General features: G+C 42.4%; 1 protein-coding gene and 1 long non-coding RNA gene across 2 annotated transcripts in view; both read right to left on the minus strand.

The window, feature by feature from the left end:
• The window catches only part of babam2 (BRISC and BRCA1 A complex member 2), a 219712-nt gene that overhangs the window by 36448 nt on the left and 156723 nt on the right, over positions 1-26541 (minus strand). Inside the window, exons 7-8 of the mRNA XM_014210010.2 lie at positions 25440-25549; positions 6583-6682 (exon numbers count right to left, since the gene is read on the minus strand). Coding sequence (XP_014065485.1) covers positions 6583-6682; positions 25440-25549 — 210 coding nt within the window. The remainder of the gene's footprint in view (positions 1-6582; positions 6683-25439; positions 25550-26541) is intronic.
• On the minus strand, positions 2190-4351 carry LOC106610608 (uncharacterized). Its single transcript, XR_001329934.2, has 2 exons — positions 3019-4351; positions 2190-2465 (listed from the first exon to the last, which is right to left on the minus strand). It is a non-coding gene; the product is annotated as an uncharacterized lncRNA (long non-coding RNA).

Genomic DNA, 26541 nt, shown 5'->3' on the forward strand with positions numbered 1-26541 from the left:
TGACACAAGTCATTTTTCCATCAATTGTTTACAGACAGATTATTTCCCTTATAATTCACTTTATCGCAATTCCAGTGGGTCAGAAGTTTACAAACACTAAGTTGACTGTGCCTTTAAACAGCTTGGAACATTCTAGAAAATGATGTCATGGCTTTAGAAGCTTCTGATAGGCTAATTGACATCATTTGATTCAATTGGAGGTGTACCTGTGGATGTATTTCAAGGCCTACCTTCAAACTCAGTGCCTCTTTGCTTGACATCATGGGAATATCAAAAGAAATCAGCCTAGACCTCTGGAAAAAATGTTGTAGACCTCCACAAATCTGGTTCATCCTTGGGAGCAATTTCCAAACGCCTGAAGGTACCACGTTCATCTGTACAAACAATAGTACGCAAGTATAAACACTACAGGATCACGCAGGCGTCATACCACTCAGGAAGGAGATGCGTTCTGTCTCCTAGAGATGAATGTACTTTGGTGTGAAAAGTGCAAATCAATCCCAGAACCTCAGCAAAGGACCTTGTGAAGATGCTGGAGGGAACAGGTACAGAAGTACTACAGTAAAACGAGTCCTATATCGACATAACCTGAAAGGTCGCTCAGCAAGGAAGAAGCCACTGCTCCAAAACAGCCATAAAAAAGCCAGACTATGTTTTGCAATGGCACTGTTTGGCCATAATGTTTTATCGTTATGTTTGGAGGAAAAAGGGGGAGCCTTGCAAGCCGAAGAACACCATCCCAACCATGAAGCACGGGGGTGGCAGCATCATGTTGTGGGGGTGCTTTGATGCAGGAGGGACTGGTGCACTTCACAAAATAGATGCCGTCATGAGGCAGGAAAATTATGTGGATATATTGAAGCAACATCTCAAGACATCTGTCAGGAAGTTAAAGCTTGGTTGCAAATGGGTCTTCCATATGTAAAATGGCTTAAGGACAACAAAGTCAAGGTATTGGAGTGGCCATCACAAAGCCCTGACCTAAATCCTATAGACAATTTATGGGCAGAACTGAAAAAGCACATGCGAGCAAGGAGGCCTACAAACCTGACTCATTTACATCAGCTCTGTCAGGAGGAATGGGACAAAATTCACCCAACTTATTGTGGGAAGCTTGTGGAAGGCTACCCAAAACGTTTGACCCAAATAAACAATTTAAAGGCAATGCTACCAAATACTAATTGAGTGAATGTAAACTTCTTACCCACTGGGAATGTGATGAAAGAAATAAAAGCTGAAATAAATCATTCTCTTTACTATTATTCTGACATTTCACATTCTTAAAATAAAGTGGTGATCCTAACTGACCCAAGACTGGGAATATTTACTAGGATTAAATGTCAGGAATTGTGAAAAACGGAGTTTAAATGTATTTGGCTAAGGTGTATGTAAACTTCCAACTTCAACTGTAGCTATACTCCTGTTGTAAAGATAAGGAAAGTGCTTCATATTAGGAAAGTTGAGAAATAAATATAGTAGGCCCTGCCTATAGAAAGCTGATGGGATCCTCCTCTTTTTAATAGAGGCCATCACTCTGTTTTCTCGCGCAATTGCATAGCCTATAGAAATGTTGCGCAACATGAGCTCATGGGCTCTCATCAAGTGTTTTCGATTTTCGATTACATTTGCATTGATTTCAGAGGGACAATAGAGTGCTGAGTACCAGGCAGGTAGCAAGTTTGGTAGGCTACTAATGACCATCAGCAGCATCAGAGATTGGAGAAGCCTAATTACAATGACTAAACGGTCACGTGGAATTTGACTGCCTTCATGACTCGTGATCGCCAGTGTGGCAGTAATATGGTCACTGCAACAGCCCTAGGTGCAATTAATTATCAGGTAGAACAGAAAACCAGAAGGCTTTGGACCTCTTGGGTAAGAGTTGAATACCCCTGCTCTATACTATTGACAAAGAAAATAAACCTTTCTTCTATGAAAATAAATACATTTAGATTTAGTTACATATTGTGTCAAAGTATTGATTTCCCGGTCACATAGATGAGGATGAAGGAGAGAATGGATTTTGAGAGACCCATGGTACCTGGTAAGATGAATATTGAACTTATTACCACCTGTCCCTATAGTAGGGTTAGGGTTACCCTGCGTTCATCCTGCCCTCGACTAATAGTGGCTACTTGCAGTTCACAGAACAAAATTGGAGACAACCATGTATCTGAATAAAGCAAGCATTTTACGTTTGTGGCATCTGATTTATTAACCCTGCTCCAAAGTTATGCATAGCATAATGACAAGAACGTGCAGTAAGACGTTTTTTATACTTTGTTTAATTTAACATGTAATTTATTATATCTTGCGACTCCTCAACCTCCAGTAACCCCATGTAGTGCCCATCAGAAGAGGGGAATTTGCTCCTGGTGGAGCTGACAACACACGCCAGCAGCACCACTGGGTTGTCTGGTCCCAGTTGCTCACCTCGCAGGGCCCACTCCTCCAGGCGGAATGGTCTACAAAGAGCAAAACAAATACCTGTCATGCACCATAAATACTAAGACATTCCTGTCAAGCATCTGGTAACAGGTACTGTCTCTCCCAATACCATTATTGCCATTGATAGTTGTAATATTTAGGCCTTTGAGGGATTTTCTCAAATTAATGGGTAGAATTGTATCGGTGAAAATATAAAGTGACATTCCTTCCCGCTAGGCTACAACCTCCACACAAAATGTTGAATGAATATGCCTCTACTCTATACAAAGACATGGTCTTTTCAGGCTGGTATTTGAGTAGGCCCTACATCAGTATGGAACAGTTGTTTAGTAGCTAGCTAAATTGTTTCAGTAGTTTTTTCACAATGTAGCTAGCTATTCGCAGTGAGCTGGTGACGCAAGTCAACTAACATTAGCTAGCTAGCTAGATACAACCACTGAGCTAGAACCAGGCCAGCTAGTTAACTAACTTTGGCCTGCTAGTTGCTACAGTTAGTTAGCGAGACTGGTGTTAGCTAATTTATATGCAGCAAAGGAGCTTGTGAAAACAGTAATGAAATAACTAACTAACCTGTTAGACATCTGTTCTCCGGGACCCACTGGTCTGGGCTGCTTCTTCCAATTTTAGTTCAGCATGTGGTAGAGTGTGGTAAGTAACAATATCCCTCTGTCGCAGGCCAAAGCTGGGGTTGGCGAGGAGGCATGCACCCTCCTCAATCCCTGCTAGCAGTCCCTGACCCTGTGCCCACTCCCGACAGCAGAGGCATTCCTCCTATTTCGCCATTACCAGTTGGAAAGGTAACATTATGACTATACTAGTTGGTCGCTCAGGCAGGACGTTTAACTCTGGATCCTGCTAGCAAACAGCTACAAGGTAAGCTAACATACAATCGTAATGCATTCTGGCTTAAATTAAATTGTGAATATTGCTGAGAATTTAACAAAATATATTGTGCGTCAAGGTTGTCAGGATAAATCATTATGTAGCTAACGTTAGCTAGCTAATAACTTGTGCCACTACTTGCTACTGGATGGTCACGGTGCCAAGTAGTCAAGACAGATAGATCTCCAATAAGCACATGCTGCATTCTCACTTTGTATGATCTGTAATCACAATTTTGTCGATCTTTTTCTGTTTCTCCCGTTAGACCCCATTTAATAAGTTACAAAAAAAGCAGAGAAACAGAAAAAGAAAAGATTGAGAAAATATTTTTGGGTTTAAATCAACACCTTTTTCGAAATATTCCAACGGAAGTTGAAGGCCATAAATATATCTTTCTCTGTCATTCGAGTGTCAATGCTGACAATTTAGTGGAATTTCTTAAATGTCTTCTGAGAGAATCCCTACGTGAGAATGCTATATTTTCTACTCATCCTTCCTACAGGATCGCGGCACCATCTGCTGACCATTTAGGGCAGGGATGGGCAACTGGTGGCTCACGACCAAAAAATTCATTTTTATTTTTTTTGTCTGGGTCTCAACTTAATGTTGATAGTTAGAATAGACAAGGTGCTATTTAGAAATTTGGTTGTGTATCAACAGTTTTTCTATTGTTATATCAGTCACTGAATTAGCCCATGTCAGGTAAATTAGTCTAGCCAGCTATCTAAACTTGAAGCAATCATTATCAAATTACCGACCAGGGGGCCCCCATTGAATTCGTTAGTCACTGAGATATCATGCTCAAAACTGCAAACATTTCTCTCCACCCAATGGCAAAATGAGTAGAATTGCAGGAAAGTAGTTATACAATTGCAAAATCTTCTCTCAGCCCCATGGCGAAATGTTTAAAATTGCAGCAAATAAACTTGCTTTAAATTGCCACATTTTCTCTATGCCCCTTGCCAAAATGTGTAGAATTGCAAGAAATTATTATTATCTTTTTAATCTCAGCTGTCGAGGGGGGGGGTGTCGTTAAAATGTTTTGCTCGGATGGTGGGGGGGCCCCACAACAACATTTCACACAGGGCCACCAAAAGGCTATTCGTGTAGGTATAGATGTAGTTAGCCTCTACGGGATTGGTGTCTCCCGGCGGGACGATTGAGCTAAAGTGCGCTAATGTGATTAGCATGAGGTTGTAAGTAACAAGAAAAGTTCCCAGGACATAGACATATCTGATATGGGCAGAAAGCTTAAATTCTTGTTAATCTAACTGCACTGTCCAGTTTACAGTAGCTATTACAGTGAAATAATACCATGCTATTGTTTGAGGAGAGTGCACAGTTATGAACTTGAAAATGTATCAATAAACCAATTAGGCACAGTTGGGCAGAATTTATACAATATTTTGAACAGAAATGCAATGGTTCATTGGATCAATCTAAAACTTTGCACATACACTGCTGTGGACAAAATCTAAATTGCGCCTAAACTGCAATAATAGATTGTGGCCTTCCTCTTGCATTTCAAAGATGATGAACATAATCTTTTACCAGATGTGTTGTATTCTCCTTCATTAATTTCACATTTCCACAAACTTCAAAATGTTTCCTTTCAAATGGCATCAAGAATATGCATATCCTTGCTTCAGGTCCTGAACTACAGGCAGTTATATTTGGGTATGTCATTTTTGGCGAAAATTGAAAAAAAGGCTCCGATCCTTATTAAGCAAACCTACGAGCCACGGCGGAAGCTCATGATGAGTTCAGATTTTTTGTGGCCCCCACCCCTATCAAACTTGCCCATCCCTGATTTAGGGAATGGAGTTCTCAACCTGAGTGCCAAATATCATGCCATAATATACAGTATTGACAGAGAACATTTTACTACAAAGGGTGGGGGGAAATCACTCTAACATGCATTGCTGGCTCAAAATCGAATATAGACGCAACAATAAGCATGCACAGAAGGGGAAGTTGTCCTTTAGCATGAGCTTGTTCTCCTCCAATTCCAATCTTCACCATGCATTACACTATTTTTGTGTTGCTGGTGATTTCATTACCAATGGTTATTCATAAATACAAACATAGTATTCACAAAGGGTTTGTGAATGAATGGCTGCATTTCCTGATGCATGGGGTGACTTGTCTCAGTGGGTGTGAGTCTCTCTCTCTCACACACACACACACACACACACACACACACACACACACACACACACACACACACACACACACACACACACACACACTGGTCACATACACATGGTTAGCAGGTGTTAATGCGAGTGTAGCAAAATGCTTGTGCTTCTAGTTCCGACCATGCAGTAATATCTAACAAGTAATCTAACAGTTTCACAACAACTACCTTATACACACACACAAGTGTAAAGGAATGAGTGCCTCCTGCTGAGCGCCTCCTGCTGGGATACACACTACACATAGTGACTCAGACACCCCTATTCAAGTCGATTTGTCTTTGTTTACATAGGACCAAGTGGGGAGTAGTCACGACTCTCTCAAAAGCAGCAAGGCCATACTGTGTTTGTTTAGTCACAGCAGGGTATGTGTGTGCGCGTGGGGGAACTGTGGATCACTGAACTTAAATACACACAGATGACATCCCACTCCAAATCTGCCCTCCCTGGCATGACAAAAGGGAATCCAGCCTTGGAGTCTAACCGGTGAGATTATGCCACAGGTATTTGATGTGCCCGCAACCAGGACGCGCTACCTCTGCTTCCGGCGTATGTGTGTGTACACGGCCCTGGAGGGGTGGATGCAATGGGGCCGGAAGTGATCCTCATTCACCACACTCACACCTGAACAAAATCCAGTCCAAAGGGAGATCTGATGAAAACCAGGGCCCACAAAGAGTCTCAGAGTAAGAGTGCTGATCTAAGATCAGTTGTGTCTTTAGATCAAAATAAATAATATTGTATGGACAGATGCTAGATCAGCACTCCTACTCAGACGTTTTGTGGGTACGGACCCTGGTAGTCGAAACGTTGTCTAATAAATTCACATGGGAGCATAATGCAGTGTGCAGAGTACACTATTAAGTCTACGGATATGCGTGTCATCTCTTTTCTATTCAGTAATACACCTGTTTAGTGGAGAAAAGCAGTTGGATGTTTTTCATTGTGCTAACACACACCCTTTCTGCCCCTATATGATGGAGTAACCTCTTTCTATGCCTTTCTCTCGCTCTCTTTTCACCCTGTTGTGCTCTCTCATTATCAGGTTCTGTCATACCTTGTTGGTGAGGAGCTGGCACACTTGAGGTACATAGTCAATGAGGCAGCCTCCACTAGGGAATGCTGGGATGTGTAGTGCAGAGGAACCTCCAAGTGCGCTGATGGACAGAAAGATAAAGAAAGAGTTAAACTACGGCACACAGCAATTAAATTCATATCCCTACTAAGGCCCATTCTATAAGGAGACCCGATAGCTTTGAGTAAATTGCAGATGCATGCAGGTCATCCTATGCTTCCCATAATTAATCACTTTTAGACTACCTGTGGTAAAAAAAAGGGAACATTCTAGAGTTGGTTCTTCTTTACTTCAAAGCCTCACACTCTGCAATTTGAATTGGCAGAGAGCGTGAGTTAGAGAAAGAGGCGGAGGAAGAGGCAGCAATAAAGGGACTGTGCACGCAACCCTTCTGTCAAACATTACATACATTTTCCACTGACATCACTGCATGGTTTATCAGAAGTAGTTCATCTCATGACAAGATTCAGACTTTGCTCACACAAGCATTTTCTGCCTCTATGTACAGAACCATACCCATAACACACACACCCTGCCATGTCCTTGATATACACTAGTTTATCCCTTAATTCAGGTTCAGCCCCACCCTGCTCTACAAACACAAGTGTTCTCAGGCATGACTGACAGGGGTGGTGGTTCCAGCTCCAGGCACATCCCTCCCTCCCTCTAACAGAACAGAACAGAAGCAGAAGAACAGGTGGAGACTAGAGAGGAGAGAGAAGGGCAATATGAACTGCACACACCCTGTTAATGCAAGAAATAGGAATGAGGTCAGATGTAAGCCTCAAACAGACCACTCTTCCCTACGATCCACACCAAATATGATGCGTGTGCGTGCGTGTTTGCATCTAGTGCAGACACACTAGCAGACTCCGTCACTCCAAAACGACAACTCCCTCTAAAAGAAAGCAAACAACTCTCTTTCCATCAGTATCTCTCCACATGTATCTCTCCCACAGTATACAAACCCATCCGAAACCTCATTTGAACAGCTGAAAAACACATACAACCTCACAGAGAGAGCAGCCATAAGGTCAGAAAGAAGAAAAGTAATGTTCCCATATGGAGGGGGGGTCATAGGTAAAACCATGAAGCTACACTCTCTAGAGCTGGAGGGGGTCATAGCTAAAACCATGAAGCTACACTCTCTAGAGTTGGAGGGGGTCATAGGTAAAACCATGAAGCTACACTCTCTAGAGCTGGAGGGGGTCATAGGTAAAACCATGAAGCTACACTCTCTAGAGCTGGAGGGGGTCATAGCTAAAACCATGAAGCTACACTCTCTAGAGCTGGAGGGGGTCATAGGTAAAACCATGAAGCTACACTCTCTAGAGTTGGAGGGGGTCATAGGTAAAACCATGAAGCTACACTCTCTAGAGCTGGAGGGGGTCATAGGTAAAACCATGAAGCTACACTCTCTAGAGCTGGAGGGGGTCATGGCTAAAACCGTAACGCCATGGACGAGAGTCGTCACTTATCCTGCTGGCTTCTTTCCCTTGTCCTCCGTTTATTTGTTTGTTTGTTCCTCTGACGTTTTCTGCTCTGGTCCTGCAGCGCTGCTCCGGTCGTGATTAGCGCATGCTTGTTTAATCAGGAAAAATGACCATCGCTCAGGCCCTGGGATGACTAACCAACTGGCGGTCGTCATCCCCTCGTTTTTCTCCTCCCTCGCTCCTTGGGCAAAAGAGAGGGATGAACCAGAGGGCTCGTTGGAGGTCCCTGGCTGATACAGTAGTGCGGGACGGTCATGGATGAATGTTTATTATCAGCGTTTACTTGACTTGAGTATCCGTGTAACTGACTGAATGCTCATTTTACATGCATTACGCCTGAACATGTATTACACATAGGATATGTCAAGAGGTCATACATGGTGCCACGGAGCGTTGGGGTCTAGATGCTACTGTATGACGTGCAAGAGGGATCACGACGGCCCAATAGCCTTCATAAACCATGTTTTTTCATAGTGTGAATTAGATTGAATGCCAGTATAGGGCAGTATCTGGTCTTCTATAGTATTGGTGCAGAGTTTAACCGTAGACAACAAGCTATATGGCTAACAGACCTGGGTTCACATAGTATTTATATAGTTCAAATCCTTTCAGCATTTTGATTGAGCATGCCTGGAGTGCCTGATGGGCAGGGTTTGCACTTTTGGGGCTATTCCATTGCTCCAGGCAAGCTCAATCAAGGGCAACTTCTTTTTTTTGTTGAAAGAACACAAACACTATTTGAACCAAGGCCTCTATTCAGGTCTCCATATACACTACATGACCAAAAGTATATCAACACCTGCTCGTCAAACATCTCATTCCAAAATCATGGGCATTAATATGGAGTTGGTCCCCTTTTTGTTGCTATAACAGCCTTCTCTTCTGGGAAGACTTTCCACTAGATGTTGGAACATTGCTGCGGGGACTTGCTTCCATTCAGCCACAACAGTATTAGTGAGGTCGGGCACTGATATTGGGCGATTAGGCCTGGCTCATCGTCGGCGTTCCAATTCATCCCAAAGGTGTTTGATGGGGTTGAGGTCAGGGCTCTGGGCAGGCCAGTCAAGTTCTTCCGCACCGATCTCGACAAACTATTTCTGTATAAACCTCACTTGGTGCACGGGGGCAATGTCATACTGAAACAGGAAAGGGCTTTCCACAAACTGTTGGCACCAAGTTAGAACCACAGAATCGTCTAGAATGTCACTGGATGCTGTAGCATTAATATTTTCCTCCACTGGAACTAAGGGGCCTAGCCTGAACCATGAAAAACAGACCCAGACCATTATTCCTCCTCCACTAAACTTTACAGTTGGGTCTATGCATTCGGGGCAGGTAGCGTTCTCCTGGCATCCGCCAAACCCAGATTCGTCTGTCGGACTGCCAGATGTTGAAGTGTGATTCATCGCTCCAGAGAACGTTACCACTGCTCCAGAGTCCAATGGCGGCGAGCTTTACACCACTCAAGCCGACGCTTGGCATTGCGCATGGTAATCTTAGGCTTGTTTGCGGCTGCTTGGCCATGGAAACCCATTTCATGAAGTTCCCGACGAGCAGTTCTTGTGCTGAATGTTGCAACTGAGGACAAACGATTTTTAGATGCTACGCGCTTCAGCACTCGGCGGTCCCGTTCTGTGAGCTTGTGTGAGGACCTACCACTTCGCGACGGAGCCGTTGTTGCTCTAGCAGAGCAGAAACTTGACGGGCAGAAACTAACTTGTTGGAAAGGTGGCATCCTATGAAGGTGCCACGTTGAAAGTCACCTGGCCATTCTACTGTGAATGTTTGTCTATGGAGATTGCATGGCGGTGTGCTTATTTTATACACCTGTCAGAAACGAGTGTGGCTGAAATAGCCGAATCCACCAATTTGAAGGGGTATCCACATACTTTTGTATATATAGTGTAACTATATATTTTTTTATGTAACCTTTATTTAACTAGGTAAGTCAGTTCTTATTTACAATGACGGCCTACCGGGGAACGGTGGGTTAACTGCCTTGTTCAGGGGCAGAACAACAGATTTTTACCTTGTCATCTCAGGGATTCGGTCCAGCAACCTTTCGGTTACTGGCCCAACGCTCTAACCACTCAGCTGCATTTCTATCTGCAACATTTCTCCTTACTGAACCCATGATGGTACAAAGCCACAAGGTGTGGTGGGAAACGATGATGATATAGCATGGGTCAGACAGAGGTTGTAACTGGGCCATATTATCCATGTATGAGGGGGAGTTGCCAGAGCACATTGTGGGAGGCAGTTAATCTAAACAGTGGATTCTCATCAGTAGATTAATCATGTCTGAATGTTTGTTACACAATGTGGGCTGCGACCACTTCCCTTTAATGCAGTTTTACAACGCTACTTGTTGTGGTTTAGCGACTATCTAGTGTTCCTCATGATTTAGATACAACATCCTCAGTCATGACTCTAGTATCAGTGTATTGCTTGACAAACTACTAATAATGTCAGTTGTTCTTTACCTTGTTCAGGGTTGATATATATTGCTCTACTTCAAACGCAGATCAATGATGCCATATAGTCACCAACATAGAAATATAATTAAATCAAATTGCTGTGGTCTGATGAGCTATGCCCTTTCTAGTAATTATATTTCTATGGTCACCAAGCCCTCTGAATTGTGAACGATGCATTCCAAATAGGTCATACTGCCATGATGAGAGCCCGATGCACATATTAGCATTGCTCTCTGTGCTTTTTTTGTTGTCTAAATTCTACAATGACCAATGCAAAGCAGATCACGACAACGAAGACAAATCCTCCGACTGTAAAAGTCTATCCGCCCACAGATCCATCTAAGAATAACCTCATTTCATTCAGATGTAAATGCAGACATAGACGCACAGAATGGTCGACTCACCAGTTAATTAGCGAACTAGTCACTCACGCGTGTTGATTGGGTCTGTGAACAAAGACACTTGCGATTGTCATTGTAATGACGCACGCCTCAAATTGTCAATTGAATGAAGGCTGATTAATCACTAGCGTCTGACGCTGCCAGATGAACTGTGGAAATGGAAAGAAGATATTTATTGTGTATTTGTCAAGGTATTTGAGAAGATATTTCATATGCATTGGACCCAAAATGCTTGCTCTACTTCACTTAATTTTAAGTTGCTTGAAGTAATAGTAGTAGTATTAGTAGTCTTGAGTGCCGTGCAGGTTTGATTATAAAACGTAACGATTAATGGTAGCGTTGGAAAAAGTACCCAACTGTCATCCTTGAGTAAAAGTAAAAGATACCTTAATAGAAAATGACTCAAGTAAAAGTCACCCAGTAAAATACTACTTGAGTAAAAGTCAAAGTATTTGGTTCAAAATATACTTAAGTATCAAAAGTAAAAGTATAAATAATTTCAAATTCCGTATATTAAGCAAACCAGATGTCACCATTGTCATGTGATTTAAATTTACGGAAAGCCAGGGGCACACTCCAACACTCAGACATTTACAAACAAAGCATTTGTGTTTAGTGAGTTTGCCAGATCAGAGACAGTAGGGATGACCAGGGATGTTCTGTTGATAAGTGCGTGAATGAGACTATTTTCCTGTCCTGCTAAGCATTCAAAATGTAACAAGTACTTTTGGGCGTCAAGGAACATGTATGGAGTAAAAAGTACAATATTTTCTTAAGGAATGTAGTGAAGTAAAAGTAGTCAAAAATATAAATAGTAAAGTACAGATACCCCCAAAAACGACTTAAGTAGTACTTTAAAGTATTTTACACCACTGCATAGTAGGGAGGAAAGGTTAAAAAGGACACAATATACAATGAAATACTGTTATGAAAAAAGTTGCAGACGAGCAGGAGCTTGTTTGACAAGTGCAGGTCCATAGCCATGGTTCATCCAAGGTTCAATTATGTTTGGTGATGGTACTATACACAAAAGTGAAGAAAATTGCTTTATACAAATCTGACCGTGGTCAGTTAAAAAAGACTGTTGATTGTCTGAGTGAATGCTTGTGTAAGGGCCAGGGAATCACCTTGTAAGAAAGAAAAGAGGATTCCAACTGACAAAGGCACTAGATTCTTAGTCATTATCTCTCTCTCTCTCTCTCTCTCTCTCTCTCTCTCTCTCTCTCTCTCTCTCTCTCTCTCTCTCTCTCTCTCTCTCTCTCTCTCTCTCTCTCTCTCTCTCTCTCTCTCTCTCTCTCTCTCTCTCTCTCTCTCTCTCTCTCTCTCTCTCTCTCTCTCTCTCTCTCTCTCTCTCTCTCTCTCACACACTTCATCACCATCCACCTGAGTCACCAAAGGTAATCTCCTGCGTTGATTAGGTCATGGGCGGTCTTGTCACTGCATGAGTGTGTATATGTTTGTTTACATATGTCTGTGTATGTCCTGTATTCAGTAAGTATGTCATACGGAAGGCTACGTTGCTTGAGGGGGGGTTGTCCACACAATGACTCCTATCCATTGTGGGTGGAGTGCTACGAGTGGAGTCACCAGCACAGGCAGAAGCAGGGACAACTCAGGGGTCCTTGGAGAAGGGTATCATGTGACCAAAAATGGCTCAGGACTTTGGCCAAATTGCCAAGTGGATTGGTAACCCACCCAAAGGGATTTGGGGTATATTTTCAGACCGTTTAGTGAAAAGGGAATAGCATCTGCTATTAAAACGTTGTCGTAATTCATTTCAATGCAGTGAGCTGTAGTGACCAGTTTAGCGTTTATCTTTCTGTGCATACATGACATGGTATCCAAGTGCTCACTAAAAAGCATGAGCTGGCACACAGCCAGAGAAAATGATTTAGTGTAGAGGTGCTGACTAACAGTGAATAAACTGTAAGCTATAAAAACAAAGAGTCGCACACTCCATATGCATAACCTCCCAGTAATCTATTGGGTAAAAAAACACCAACGTTTCGGCATCACTGTGTCTTCTTCAGGGTCAAGTGCTCACTGACAGTGATTTGCAAATGAATTACATGGTCTCAATGTCAATGAAAGCATCCGTTTCGACTAGCATCATAGTTCTCTGTGAAGGCCAAGGCCCTACCCCCGAAAGAGGTGTCACCAAAAGATCCATCAAACCCCCAAAAGTAGAATATGTCACTAGTCCTAAGTAACATGAGCGTATCCCTATTTTTTTGGACCAGCCAGCACCTCTTCGGTCATTGTCTTCAGGCAACAGTTTGGCACTGTCGTGACCCCCTCGCCTCGTAAACACCCTCATTACCTGTTCAGTTGTTTCAATCCCACTTTATCTGTGTGGAATCTTGTAATTTGCCGATATGCCCCTGGTGTAAAGGGCTTCAGTGGTACAATTTGTGCTAAGGGGGGGGGAAGAAAAGTGTCATTAAGAGCTGAAAGAGAAGGTCAAAAGTGAATTTGGAATATTTGGGAAAATGTAACGTTCAGATCACACCCAACCCACTTCTTTGGCACAGAGGGTTCCCAAAGTTCCCATAGACCTAAATCTGTGTGTACAGTGCATTTCCTGTTTTGGCCTAATGACACTCTCCCTTTGGCCCTGACATGCCAAAAAGAGTTTCTAAAGAAACTTTGATTACGACAGAAAGGTTTCTAGAGAAACTTTAATTGTGACAAAGACAGCTTCCACAAACCAAAGAACCTCAAGGGCATAAGGTAAAATTGTGGCCTAGTAGAAAATACTTCATTCATGATAATACCCCCTGGAAAACTAGGAATTATGGGTAACGTAGTCTCATGACACTTCCTCCGTCACTCAGTCAGAACCCAAAGCAGGCAACACAGGGAGGGATGATGATGGGTCCACCAGAGACACAACGACCATGACAGGGGTGAGGCTGAAGTCTGGCAGCATGGTGTCGTGTGGAAAAAATAATCCCCCCCCCACAGTGTAACACCTGGAATTCCTTGGGTGCTTTTGATATTCATGAGGGAGTGGGTAACGTCTGTGGACTCGCTCGGTCATCAGTGCATTGAGGAACACTCACAATTCTGTTGCAAGGATAGGTGTGTGTGTGTGTGTGTGTGTGTGTGAGGAGTGTTCTGGTGGGTGCCCACGGCTATACTATGCAGCTCCCTCTAGATATATGGGGTTATAGGCAGCTACAGGATAAATATTATAGAGAGGAACACCGCAAATAACGTGGCTGCTTACAATGGTTCACAAGTACACATATGGAAAAGTATACAAGCACACTAGAGATGTGTAATGCATGTATTACAGGCAAAGGCAATTGCATTCACATATGCACACACACAGACCCAAACATTGCTCTGCCGCAGCCTAAAACTGTCTCTCTCTGTTGATTTTCTTTGGCTCCCAAATAGGCTTTGGTTTGGGGGCAGAGACGGTGCCCACTCGATTCTTTTATGTAACACTGCAGGTTTTCTGGGTAGAGCGAGAGGCTAACGACTCATCTCATAGACTGACTGGGTACAGGCAGGTCCAGACCAGCCAACAGTGGAGAAGAAAAGCGAGAGAATGGAGAAAAAAGGAGATGTAACAGGGAGGCAGGAAAATGAGTAAAGAGAAGGACGGAAGAGACATGGGCTGTCAATCTAAACCTTGTATATGGCTGACATTGGTAGATGCCTTGTATATGGCTGACATTGGTAGATGCCTTCTATATGGCTGACATTGGTAGATGCCTTGTATATGGCTGACATTTGTAGATGCCTTGCATATGGCTGACATTGGTAGATGCCTTGTATATGACAAACATTGGTAGATGCCTTGTATATGGCTGACATTGGTAGATGCCTTGTATATGGCTGACATTGGTAGATGCCTTGTATATGGCTGACATTGGTAGATGCCTTGTATATGGCTGACATTGGTAGATGCCTTGTATATGGCTGACATTGGTAGATGCCTTGTATATGGCTGACATTGGTAGATGCCTTGTATATGGCTGACATTGGTAGATGCCTTGTATATGGCTGACATTGGTAGATGCCTTGCATATGGCTGACATTGGTAGATGCCTTGTATATGGCTGACATTGGTAGATGCCTTGTATATGGCTGACATTGGTAGATGCCTTGTATATGGCTGACATTGGTAGATGCCTTGTATATGGCTGACATTGGTAGATGCCTTGTATATGGCTGACATTGGTAGATGCCTTGTATATGGCTGACATTGGTAGATGCCTTGTATATGGCTGACATTGGTAGATGCCTTGTATATGGCTGACATTGGTAGATGCCTTGTATATGGCTGACATTGGTAGATGCCTTGTATATGGCAGACATTGGCAGATGCCTTGTATATGGCTGACATTGGTAGATGCCTTGTATATGGCTGACATTTGTAGATGCCTTGTATATGGCTGACATTGGTAGATGCCTTGTATATGGCTGACATTGGTAGATGCCTTGTATATGGCTGACATTGGTAGATGCCTTGTATATGGCTGACATTGGTAGATGCCTTGTATATGGCTGACATTGGTAGATGCCTTGTATATGGCTGACATTGGTAGATGCCTTGTATATGGCAAACATTGGTAGATGCCTTGTATATGGCAGACATTGGTAGATGCCTTGTATATGGCTGACATTGGTAGATGCCTTGTATATGGCTGACATTGGTAGATGCCTTGTATATGGCTGACATTGGTAGATGCCTTGTATATGGCTGACATTGGTAGATGCCTTGTATATGGCTGACATTGGTAGATGCCTTGTATATGGCTGACATTGGTAGATGCCTTGTATATGGCAGACATTGGTAGATGCCTTCTATATGGCTGACATTGGTAGATGCCTTGTATATGGCTGACATTGGTAGATGCCTTGTATATGGCTGACATTGGTAGATGCCTTGTATATGGCAGACATTGGTAGATGCCTTGTATATGGCAGACATTGGTAGATGCCTTGTATATGGCTGACATTGGTAGATGCCTTGTATATGGCTGACATTGGTAGATGCCTTGTATATGGCTGACATTGGTAGATGCCTTGTATATGGCTGACATTGGTAGATGCCTTGTATATGGCTGACATTGGTAGATGCCTTGTATATGGCTGACATTGGTAGATGCCTTGTATATGGCTGACATCGGTAGATGCCTTGTATATGGCTGACATTGGTAGATGCCTTGTATATGGCTGACAGAACCATGTCCATTTAACGTTAAATGATTTAAATACAATCGGTAGCATGAAACTGAACTTGAGGCTTAAGTCATTTCACAAGATAGTACAGCACAGCCTGTCCTTATTCAAGTGGCGATTGAATGTACTTCTGAATAACAACAATACATGTTAAGGTTTTTGTATGCCGCATTTCAATATCCCAATAAGAGGAACGATGTCAACTGCATAAACACAAAAGCGTCGGTGAAGATACTTTCTTAACCGAATCAATGCGTGAGGAAGAGTGTTGAGGACCAGACATGAAAAGCATTTAAGTCCGAGCGAACTAGCGTACAAATGAACGTACAATAGCTGCAGCCCATGTATAGGCAAGTTCATACATGGGTGTCAGTGGAGTAGCTATGAAGTATAGTATCTCTCTCTGGAATGGCTGGTCTGTTTGAAAAGAGAGAGAAAGGTATAACGTCATAGCTCTGAGGGGATAAAAATATTCAGTTTCTCCCAGAATGTCTTAGATCCTGGAGCTACCGCAGCCCTCCAAGGAGAGAGAAAAGGAGAGAGGGAAATGAGATATCAAACGTCTCTCTCAAGTCCCACTCTCTTTCCTTCTCTCTTTGAGGCTCCGCCAGCGAGACTGACTGGGAGGCGAGAGAGAGATCAGGAGCGGAGAGGAGGATGAGGGGAGAAGGAGGGGGGGAGAGAGAGAGAGAGAGAATGAGGAGAGAGTAAAAGGAAAGAGAAAACGTTTTCTTTGCCGGGTCAGCTTCAAGGGAAGGGGGACAGAAAGCCAGGGCCAAAGTGGAACGAGAACACAAGCAACAGAGCCACAGGCATAGGGAACACACACAGACATACAATGAGCTCCAAAAGTGAACTTGTATGTGTATTAAAGTAGTCAACAGATTAGTATTTGGTCCCATATTCATAGCATGCAATGATTACATCAAGCTTGTGACTCAACAAACTTGTTGGATCCTCTTGCTGTTTGTATTGTGTTTCAGATTATTTTGTGCCCAATAGAAATGAATGGTGAATAATGTATTGTGTCATTTTGGAGTCACTTTTATTGTAAATAAGAATATAATATGTTTCTGAACACTTCTACATTAATGTGGATACTACCATGATTATGGATAGTCCTGAATGAATCATGAATAATGATGAGTGAGAAAGTTACAGATGCACAAATATAGTACCCCCAAGACATGCTAATCTCTCACCATTACAATAACAGGGGAGGTTAGCATTTTATATCATACCCCCAAGACATGCTAACCTCTCACCATTACAATAACAGGGGAGGTTAGCATTTTATATCATACCCCCAAGACATGCTAACCTCTCACCATTACAATAACAGGGGAGGTTAGCATTTTATATCATACCCCCAAGACATGCTAACCTCTCACCATTACAATAACAGGGGAGGTTAGCATTTTATATCATACCCCCAAGACATACTAACCTCTCACCATTACAATAACAGGGGAGGTTAGCATTTTTTGGGGGGTATGATATTTGTGCGTTTAACTTTCTCACTCATCATTATTCACGATTCATTCAGGACTATCCGTAACCATGGTAGCATCCACATTAATGTAGACGTGTTTATGTAATCATTGCGTGTTAAGAATATGGGTACAAATACTAAACTTTTCACTGCTTTAATACACATAAGTGAATTTGTTCCAACACTTTTGGTTTAAACAGTTTACCCAATATGGATGAGTATACCTCAAATTAAAGCTGACAGTGCTGGAGTAGAGCCAAAACAACAAAAAATGTCTCACTGTCCCAATAATTTTGGAGCTCACAAGCACGCACACAAAGTCAGAAGGCCCAAAGTCAACACGAAAATACTACACTCAAGCAAGCATGCATAAACATACAAACATGAAATAGCTTGAGACTAAAGTTTTTTGAGGTAAATACAGAATGAAAATCTGCGTTCTACAGAATCAACACTACGCTGTTCGGGCTCAACCTTTTTCCTCAAAGGACCAGATATGTCCATATTATAGTAGGGTCTGCTGTGCAGCCCTCTCTCCTACATCTCTCCTCCCCAGCGCCACACGCTCCCCCTTTCCCGCTCTCCTCTTTCATGCCTTTAGCCTCTTTCTGTCCATTCTCCTCACTCAACTGGCCGAGGAGGGCACCGAACGCCACTGCAGCCTGGTCTAGCACATGGGCAAGGTCAAAGCCTGCGAACGCACAAACACAGACACACATAGCTGAGCTGGCATGCTTCTCCTCTTGGTTGTTAGTAGGGTGGATGCAAGCATTCTCAACCTCATTGAAAATAAATATGGCACATTTTCAAATCTGTTACTGCAATTGCAATTCAATTCACTTCCTGAATTGATGGGAATGGAAATTTAGTTGACGAATGACCCCGACCCTGGTGGTCTACAGCACTGTCAGAGAGTACTTCAATGTAGCGTGGAGAGTGCAGGGGACTAACTCATAAACAAATCATCTTTAAATGTAAAAAAAATCCAACTTTATTGTATTCACTAGTCAGAATAAGAAATCTCAATTGGTGGGAATCCATTAGATTGCTCTGAGATTTAATTGATGAAAAGTTAACCTCATATTAAATGTCTGTAGCAAAGTGATGAAATCTGTTGGTATCATCAGAAAGATAGTGGTTTGGTTCATCAGGCTTGCTTCCTAAGTCTATAATATAGCTTCATTTGCTCATCTCTCATTTACTGTAATATTGTCTGGCCCAGTATATATGCCTCCTACCTACACAAATTACTCATCATACAAAATAAATGTGCAAGACTAACCTTCTCTAATTACCTGGCTCCATCCGCACCTTTGTTTAAGAAACGCAATATCTTGTCTATTTACGACATTAATATATGCCAATTATACACTTTCATCTACAAATACTCATAGCTCCCAGACAGTTTACCTAAACCCTGCAATGGATTCTTCCAGGTTAATTCTGAAATCAAACTACATAAACCAAGACACTGCGATAACCTTCACCCTCCCCACTGCCGCACCTCACATAGTCAATTCTCTGTCAGATACAGAGGTACCATACTCTGTAATTCTAATCTTCACATTGCCAAAACCTCATCATCCCTCAATAACATCAAGTTAAGACTGGGGGTCAGCCCGATGAACCTAACTACCCAATAATCCCCTCCAAGTAGCCTAACCCTCACACACAATCAAACATTGTTTGCGAGACAGAGCGCGAGACAGAGTAGGGGAACGAAAAGATGGAGGAAAGGAGAAAGAGCTAGAGAGAATAGATGACCAAAAGGGAGACAGTGAGAGAAAGAGACAGCTAGAGATAAAGAGAGAAGGAAGGGAAAGAGAGAAAATGGAGGACAGGAGAAAAAGGGTGACGAGAAGTAAAAAAAGGGAGACAAAGAGTGCGGGGGTGTAGACCGAGAGAGTGAGGAAAGTCGAGGGAGAGGAGGGATGAAAAGAGACAGAGATAGAGGGGGCAGAGGCCCCTTAACCTGGTATGACAGGGAGTGTGCTCGTAAATAAACATCTCCAGAGATTATTCCAAGCACGAACGGCCAGACCAGGCTGGCTAGAGGGGGGCATGGGGTCAAGAGAGGGGATGTTTACATACCTGACACTCTGCCCTGACACATGCACACACACACAAACTCATGTACAGTACACATATGCACACACTTACGAACACTCAGATGTACAAACATACATGCGAATTAAGCAAGTACACACACACACACACACCCACACACACACACACAAACACGTGCGCACACAGTCACAATCACGAATGAGCACTCACACACTCATGCCCACAGACGCACAGTCACTCTCAGCCCCAGACACTGACTATGTGTCATCTATCTCTTTTTGTTCTTCTTCTTTCTTTTTAAAGGAACACATGAGTCCAGACACTGGCATGTCGAATTATACATTGATGACATCATGCGCTGCGGTTTTCACAATGCATTTTTGTTTATCATCTTCTTACGCCTTACACGCTCTCCATCTGCATCCTACAAGTCTGTCTCATCTAGTCAAGTTATGGAGGAGATTTGGGGCCAACTGTCTGGCAGTAATGGTCAGAAATGCAAATCGTAACATCTTACTCCAGCCAGGAGAAAGGGTTCCTCTAGAGCCTGGTTCTCTTCAAGGTTTCGTCCTACTTATAAGGAGTTTTTGCTTGCCGCTGTCACATTGGCTTGCTCTTAAAGGCCCAGGGCAGTCAAAAATGCTATTTCCTATGTTTTATATATACAGAAAGCATTCACATCCCTTCACCTTTTCCACATTATGTTGTGTTACAGCCTGAATTTAAGATGGATTCAATTTGCCTCACAAAGAAGGGCACCAATTTGGTAGATGGGTAAAAATGTTAAAATCCATTATCAGCAACCATCACTCCTGTGTTCCAATGGCACGTTGTGTTAGCTAATCCAAGTTTATCATTTTAAAAGGCTAATTGATCATGAGAAAACCCTTTTGCAATTATGTTAACACAGCAGAAAACTGTTGTCCTGATTAAAGAAGCAATAAAACTGGCCTTCTTTAGACTAGTTGAGTATCTGGAGCATCAACATTTGTGGGTTCGATTACAGGCTCAAAATGGCCAGAAACAAAGACCTTTCTTCTGAAACTCGTCAGCTATATATATATATATATAAAGGAACAAATTACCTTGTGGTGTTAACCAAATCAAGGACAAGCCTTTCCTGATCCACAATGAAAAATGGGCTGCTGATATTTGATTTAAACTAAACTTAGAACGTATACTCTCTTCAAAGAGAACTACACCCCTGAACCATATGTCCGCCTGAAAAAGCCATAGGTCAGTTTGTGCACAACTCAGATCCGGCACCCTCCCTTTGGCTATAGAGACGGTATAATTTGCCTACTGTGTGATCTTAGGGAAGTCGGAAACAAAATTCATTTTGTGTTTAATTGCCATCTGTATGACGATCTGAGACATGTTCTTTTTAATAAAATGTTTGGCGATAACCCTGAAATATTCTGGTTACGGGACAAGCAGAGGCTTGAATTTATTTTAGACAGGCTCAGTTTGTTCACAATTCCTGGAGGAGAAGGATACATGTATTGTTTGTGTAGTGTGGCTACATGGTAGCTGTACTTGCTATGATTTATATCTATTATAGACATGTTTGCACAGTGGGGCACCTATAGGCCTTCAGTGTGTGACAGGTTTGTGATTCTGAAAGGACAGCAACCGTAATACTCTACTATGAGAGTGCCCTTTTTGTAAAACACAAAGGGCCAGTGGTGTAGTGGAGGGTAGGCTATACGCAGGTACAAGTGGTATACCCACTTATTTTTCAGTGGGCATTGTGTATACTCACTTCTTAATCCCTACTGATGGATATCAAAGTAGTGTAGCGGAGGTATATGATTGATCAATTATGTAATACAATAGAGAAATCATGCACAGAGTAGCCTACACAATCGCAAAGCACAAGAAACATGCGCACCGCACACAGCCTAGATTCAGCGGAATATCATCTGCAGGCAGCAATAGTGTGCAGCTCTCAACTGGTTCTGGCATGGAGCAGCTCACAGATGAATGACATCGGTAGCCGGTAGGGTAGGAAAGACGTTTCAACTGATGATATCTACCAGTAAATGCTAACTTAGGTAACAATGGGTATGCAAACCAGGTATTAAAAACGTTTTGTCCTTAGTTTTGGTTAGTAGGCTATTTGTTCTGTGCAATTGTCATCATGCCCCATTTGCATCAGTGGTGTAGACATTGATCGGCCTGGGTGGATCCATGTCTACATCATGAAAAATATGAACGGATAAAAAAAAAAAAAAAAGTGTTATTTTGAAAGTGAAAATCTGAAAAATCTATAGGAAAACTCCCGAAAAAACATACGAAAACATAATTTCACACACAGGTTGCCTTTCCTTCCCTGGGCAAGCCATTTGGGAACATTTCGGCAAAATTTGAATATACCAACTTCTCCAGGCACCACAACAACACTGCATAGGGCCGATGGAAAGACAGCAGTCACACACAGCATGCTGTTAAAGGATAAGCTGTCTATAAACTCAGACATAATAAGCCAGTAGGTCCCAATCATAAGAATGCAAAAACACAACCACTAAGCATTTCCCAATCTAAATGTACATCTATTACTTCCCTTTGCAAAAAATATTTCACGTTTAGCACACAAAGTAACCTGCGACCTACATTTCAAAGTGGAACTGACAGCATTTCAACTACTTTGGAGATATGAAACTGACAATCATATCAGTCAAAAATATCCAATTCCCAGTTCATGCCACAAAACCAACTTTATAAGAGGTTTTAAAAATAGGTTCTATTTGACTCAATGTTCCATGACGTACACTAAAGCATTGTTGGCAGAATAGATGGATGCAGTTCAAAGCATGATTCATATAATTCACCAATACATTTCTTGGTAGTCCTATCAGGTTGTAAATTGGTTGCTATCAGGTTGTAAATCACAGCTGACCTGGTACATTGTTTGCTGCCTCCATTTGGGATGCACTGTTTCCGTTTCAATTACTCAATATTCTGGACAAAAACGGACAAAATGTATCTAAGCCTGGGAACGTCAATATAATCAAACTAGCAAGGGCAATGATCAGAAGTAAGTCATAATACAGCTAATAGGCTAGCATATATATTTATGTAGCAAGCTAAAAACAGAGCCTAACTTTAGCTAGATAGCTAACTAGCTAGCTGCTAGGAGGATGTCATGTCATGCAATTGGAGGAGTGGGTGAGTGACTGACTTTTCCCCCTCATATAATTTTTCGGTGGCTATACATATCTAGAGATGCAGGTGTCATTTGGTTAGCTAGCAAGAACTTGAATGACTGTTATCCTGTTAGCATATCTCTTGCATTTGCAAATTCATTCTGGCTATCTACTCAGAATTCAGAGCACTCTTGTCTGAGTGTGCCAGAGTGCAGAACAATTGATGAATTTATGAACGCGCAACACCTGCTGAATACAACCGGTGACAGTAAATGTAGACAAAGAAGTAATAGTTGGTCAAGAACACTCTAGATCAAGCCTGGACAACTCCAGTCCTCAGGGGCCTGATTGGTGTCACACGTTTGCCCCAGCCCCAGCTAACACACCTGACTCCAATAAATCAACTAATCATGATATTCAGTTAAACATGCAACTAGTTTAAATCAGCTGTGTTTGCTAGGGTTGGGGGAAAAGTGTGACACCAATCACGCCCCCGAGGACTGGAATTGCCCAGGCCTGCTCTGGATAACATGTAAACAGCCTAACCAGCCTTGCTACGGCGAGTAACATTGTCAGAATTCTCTCACTTGTGTCTGGAAGTAGCTAGCTAGCAAGCTAGCCAACTTTAGCAGTTAGCCTGGGTGCTTGGTTGGGACAAGCATGCATTGGCAGGCCAACTGCAGAAGGACGAGGAGGCTACTATTCCCCATCGTTTAACAGTGCAATTTTGACGGCCAACTAGCTGAAAAAGTTTGAGGGTTTATCTAATGTTTCTTTGTTAGATTTTAGCTCATCTTGCTCTGGCAAGCATTAGTTGTTGATCTTGTTGTTGTTGATGTGCATAACAGAGGAAGAGAGAGCCTACCTTTTCATGGTTGTTTGATCAACAGGACTGCGAAGTTCCTAAATGTAAGAGGACTCCTGTGGTATTCACATATTTGCAGAAAACCATTCAGGTGTATTTTGTGGCTTTTGGCGAATGCGTTCTAATGCTCTAAAATCACGCTGTTACTACTGCCTGTAAACACACAGTCGAGTTCAAAGTGAATGATGGCAGGCCTCTTTGGCAAATAGCTTGTTTTCATAAAGCTTACTGTATCTCTGATTGGCTATAGTGCACCGGTCTGTGTAGACTCCGGACCTGGACAAGACAGATATTTTTTATTAGGTTTTATTTACTGCAGTGTCTATTTATCGTCCAAACGCACAGATGCTTTCCCACTATATATTGCTATAGAATTTTCACAAATCCCTTAGTATAAATAATTCCCTAAGAATTTATGAAAACGTGAAAATGACCGTATCTGGTCGCTTGTCTTTTTTTTCCTTCATTCTTCTTGGGGGTGTATGTGAAATGATTTTAATAAGATTTAATATTGCAAAAAATGTGTAAGTTCCACTTTAAATGCAACATGGTTCACACATGGTTTTCAAAGAGATGGCTAACAGCAGCAAGCGCGCTGCAATGAAAAACACACTTCCACTCACCAGATGATGCTCATTGAAACGTAACTTCTTGTTGGAAGTTATTATTGAAAAGGGAGACGCTAACAAATTAGCAAAAACATCCTATTTGGTAACACCTGCTGCAAACTAGCCGACAACAAAAGTTAGCTAGCTAGACCTTGGAAAAACTCCTGCTTGCTATTGCGCAGTGACCTGTTGGCCTTTTCCATTAGTTTTTGTAAAAACGGTCCCACCCATTAAGTCAAATTGTAATTGGTTGATTCCACTGTCACTCCCTAATACAGTTGAATGGCAGATGCCTTTATCTAACATCTGATGGCCTAGCCAATGGCTGACTTAGCTAGCCAAATTTATCTCCCCAGAGACTAGCAAAGAAAAATCCTGATGGGATAATTTTGTCTTCAGTGTCAACCCTTTCCTTTCCAACAAAAACTGAATAGATTAAATCAGAATATCATTGAAAGTAATATTTTAATTATCATTATTATCATAATCATTATTTTATAAATCCTTAAAACCTTTTCTGAAGGCGTAGAAGGCCAATTGTTCCCCAATGTGTTTGGGTTAGTAATCATTTGTAGAGTGGTTCCATTTTCCCTCAGCATGCATTTTTTCACTATTTTGAAAGTCTAAAGAATATTGTTCTGAAACATGTACACGTAAATACTGGACATTTTGAACTCTTATTATGGTTATGTTCCAACAAAATTACAATCATGGTCTTGAATTGGACTCCCATTTTTCTGGTCTAAGTCTTGACTCGGTCTCGGAACCCCCCTCCGGTCTTGACTCTGACTCAATTTGCTCTGGTCTTGAATCGGTCTCACTTTAGGTAGTCTCGAACACAACACTGGCGTCTTGTAAGCCCATGTGGGCTGTGCACCTGGTAGGTGTATGACACTTAAATAAATCATATAAAATAAATCATATATGCCATTTAGCAGACACTCTTCTCCAAAGTGACTTACAGTCATGAATGCATATTTCTACCTATGGGTGTCCCAAGAAATCAAACCAACAATCCTGGCGTTGCAAGCGCCATGGTCTACCAACTAAACCATACAGCACCAAATACCATATTAACTGGTTCATACACTTACTGTTCAATGCTGGGGGACAGGTAGAGTTTAGGGAACACTTGGGTGGCCTCTGCGTCTTCAAAGCTGACGGAGAGAAGAGCCACGTCTTCCCCAGGGTCCAACGTTGTGTCCTGAGGGAGAGGGGGAGTTAGTACTCACAAATAAGTATAATTTCACTTTCCATGACTGGTATTAGTGAATTCATCAAATCAATGAAAATATTCCCCATACTGTAGAATATTTGGATTAAAAAAAACACAGCTGAGGTGAGCTGTACTTCAGTGTTGAGTCAAACTCAACCCTAACAAGTCCAGTTTAGCCTAGCCTGCTTAGGCTCATTTCCCAGTCCAAGCCTGATCTAAGTACATCTGAGTGTATGTGTTTGAGATGGACACACAAAGAGAGAGAGGGCAAGAGAGAAAGAGAGAGAGGGCAAGAGAGAAAGATAGAGAACGAGAAGAAGAAAGAAAGCGATAAGAGACCAGAGGAAACATTTGATTAGTTTCACACCGTGCTGACTTCGACAGCTGCAGCCGAGTAGTGGCGCTGATGACTGGAAGTACCAATCAAATCTTGTGTGTGTGTGTGTGTGTGTGAGAGAGTGAGAGTGAGAGAGAGAGTGAGAATGAGAGTGAGAGAGAGAGAAGCCACCCGAAGCTGCTCTAGATGAGCCGGTCATGCTGATCCATCACTTCAAGGTTTTGATTTCTTCCCCCTGTTCCCTTTCTATATCTATCAGTCATTTTTCCTAGAGCTAGCCCCCTTACCATTACGGATCATCATTAGCAGGATCCGACATTAAGCGGCACTCACGGTTTGCACTAAGCGAACGAGGGCTGGGGAGTTAATCAAATGTCTTACAGTCGGTTTGAAATCATCCATTTGTGCTAATCGCTGCCCTTCCCGACAAGGGAATCTCCCTCACCACCATACGGTATGTGTTGAGGCGCGGCGCTACCAGTTTCCTTAGCCAGGCGTTTCAACGCGGCCAACCACGTAACCAAAGCAGGCACAATGAGGTCTGTCAAAGAGAAGATGCCTTTTCTTCGATAGATGTGAAACGGTTGAATGAGCCAAAGGCGGCTGTGTGCACTCCCTCATTGGGCAGTTTCTCAGAGTCAAA

This window comes from Salmo salar, chromosome ssa09 (genome assembly GCF_905237065.1).
Source record: "Salmo salar chromosome ssa09, Ssal_v3.1, whole genome shotgun sequence".
Lineage (NCBI taxonomy): Eukaryota > Metazoa > Chordata > Actinopteri > Salmoniformes > Salmonidae > Salmo > Salmo salar.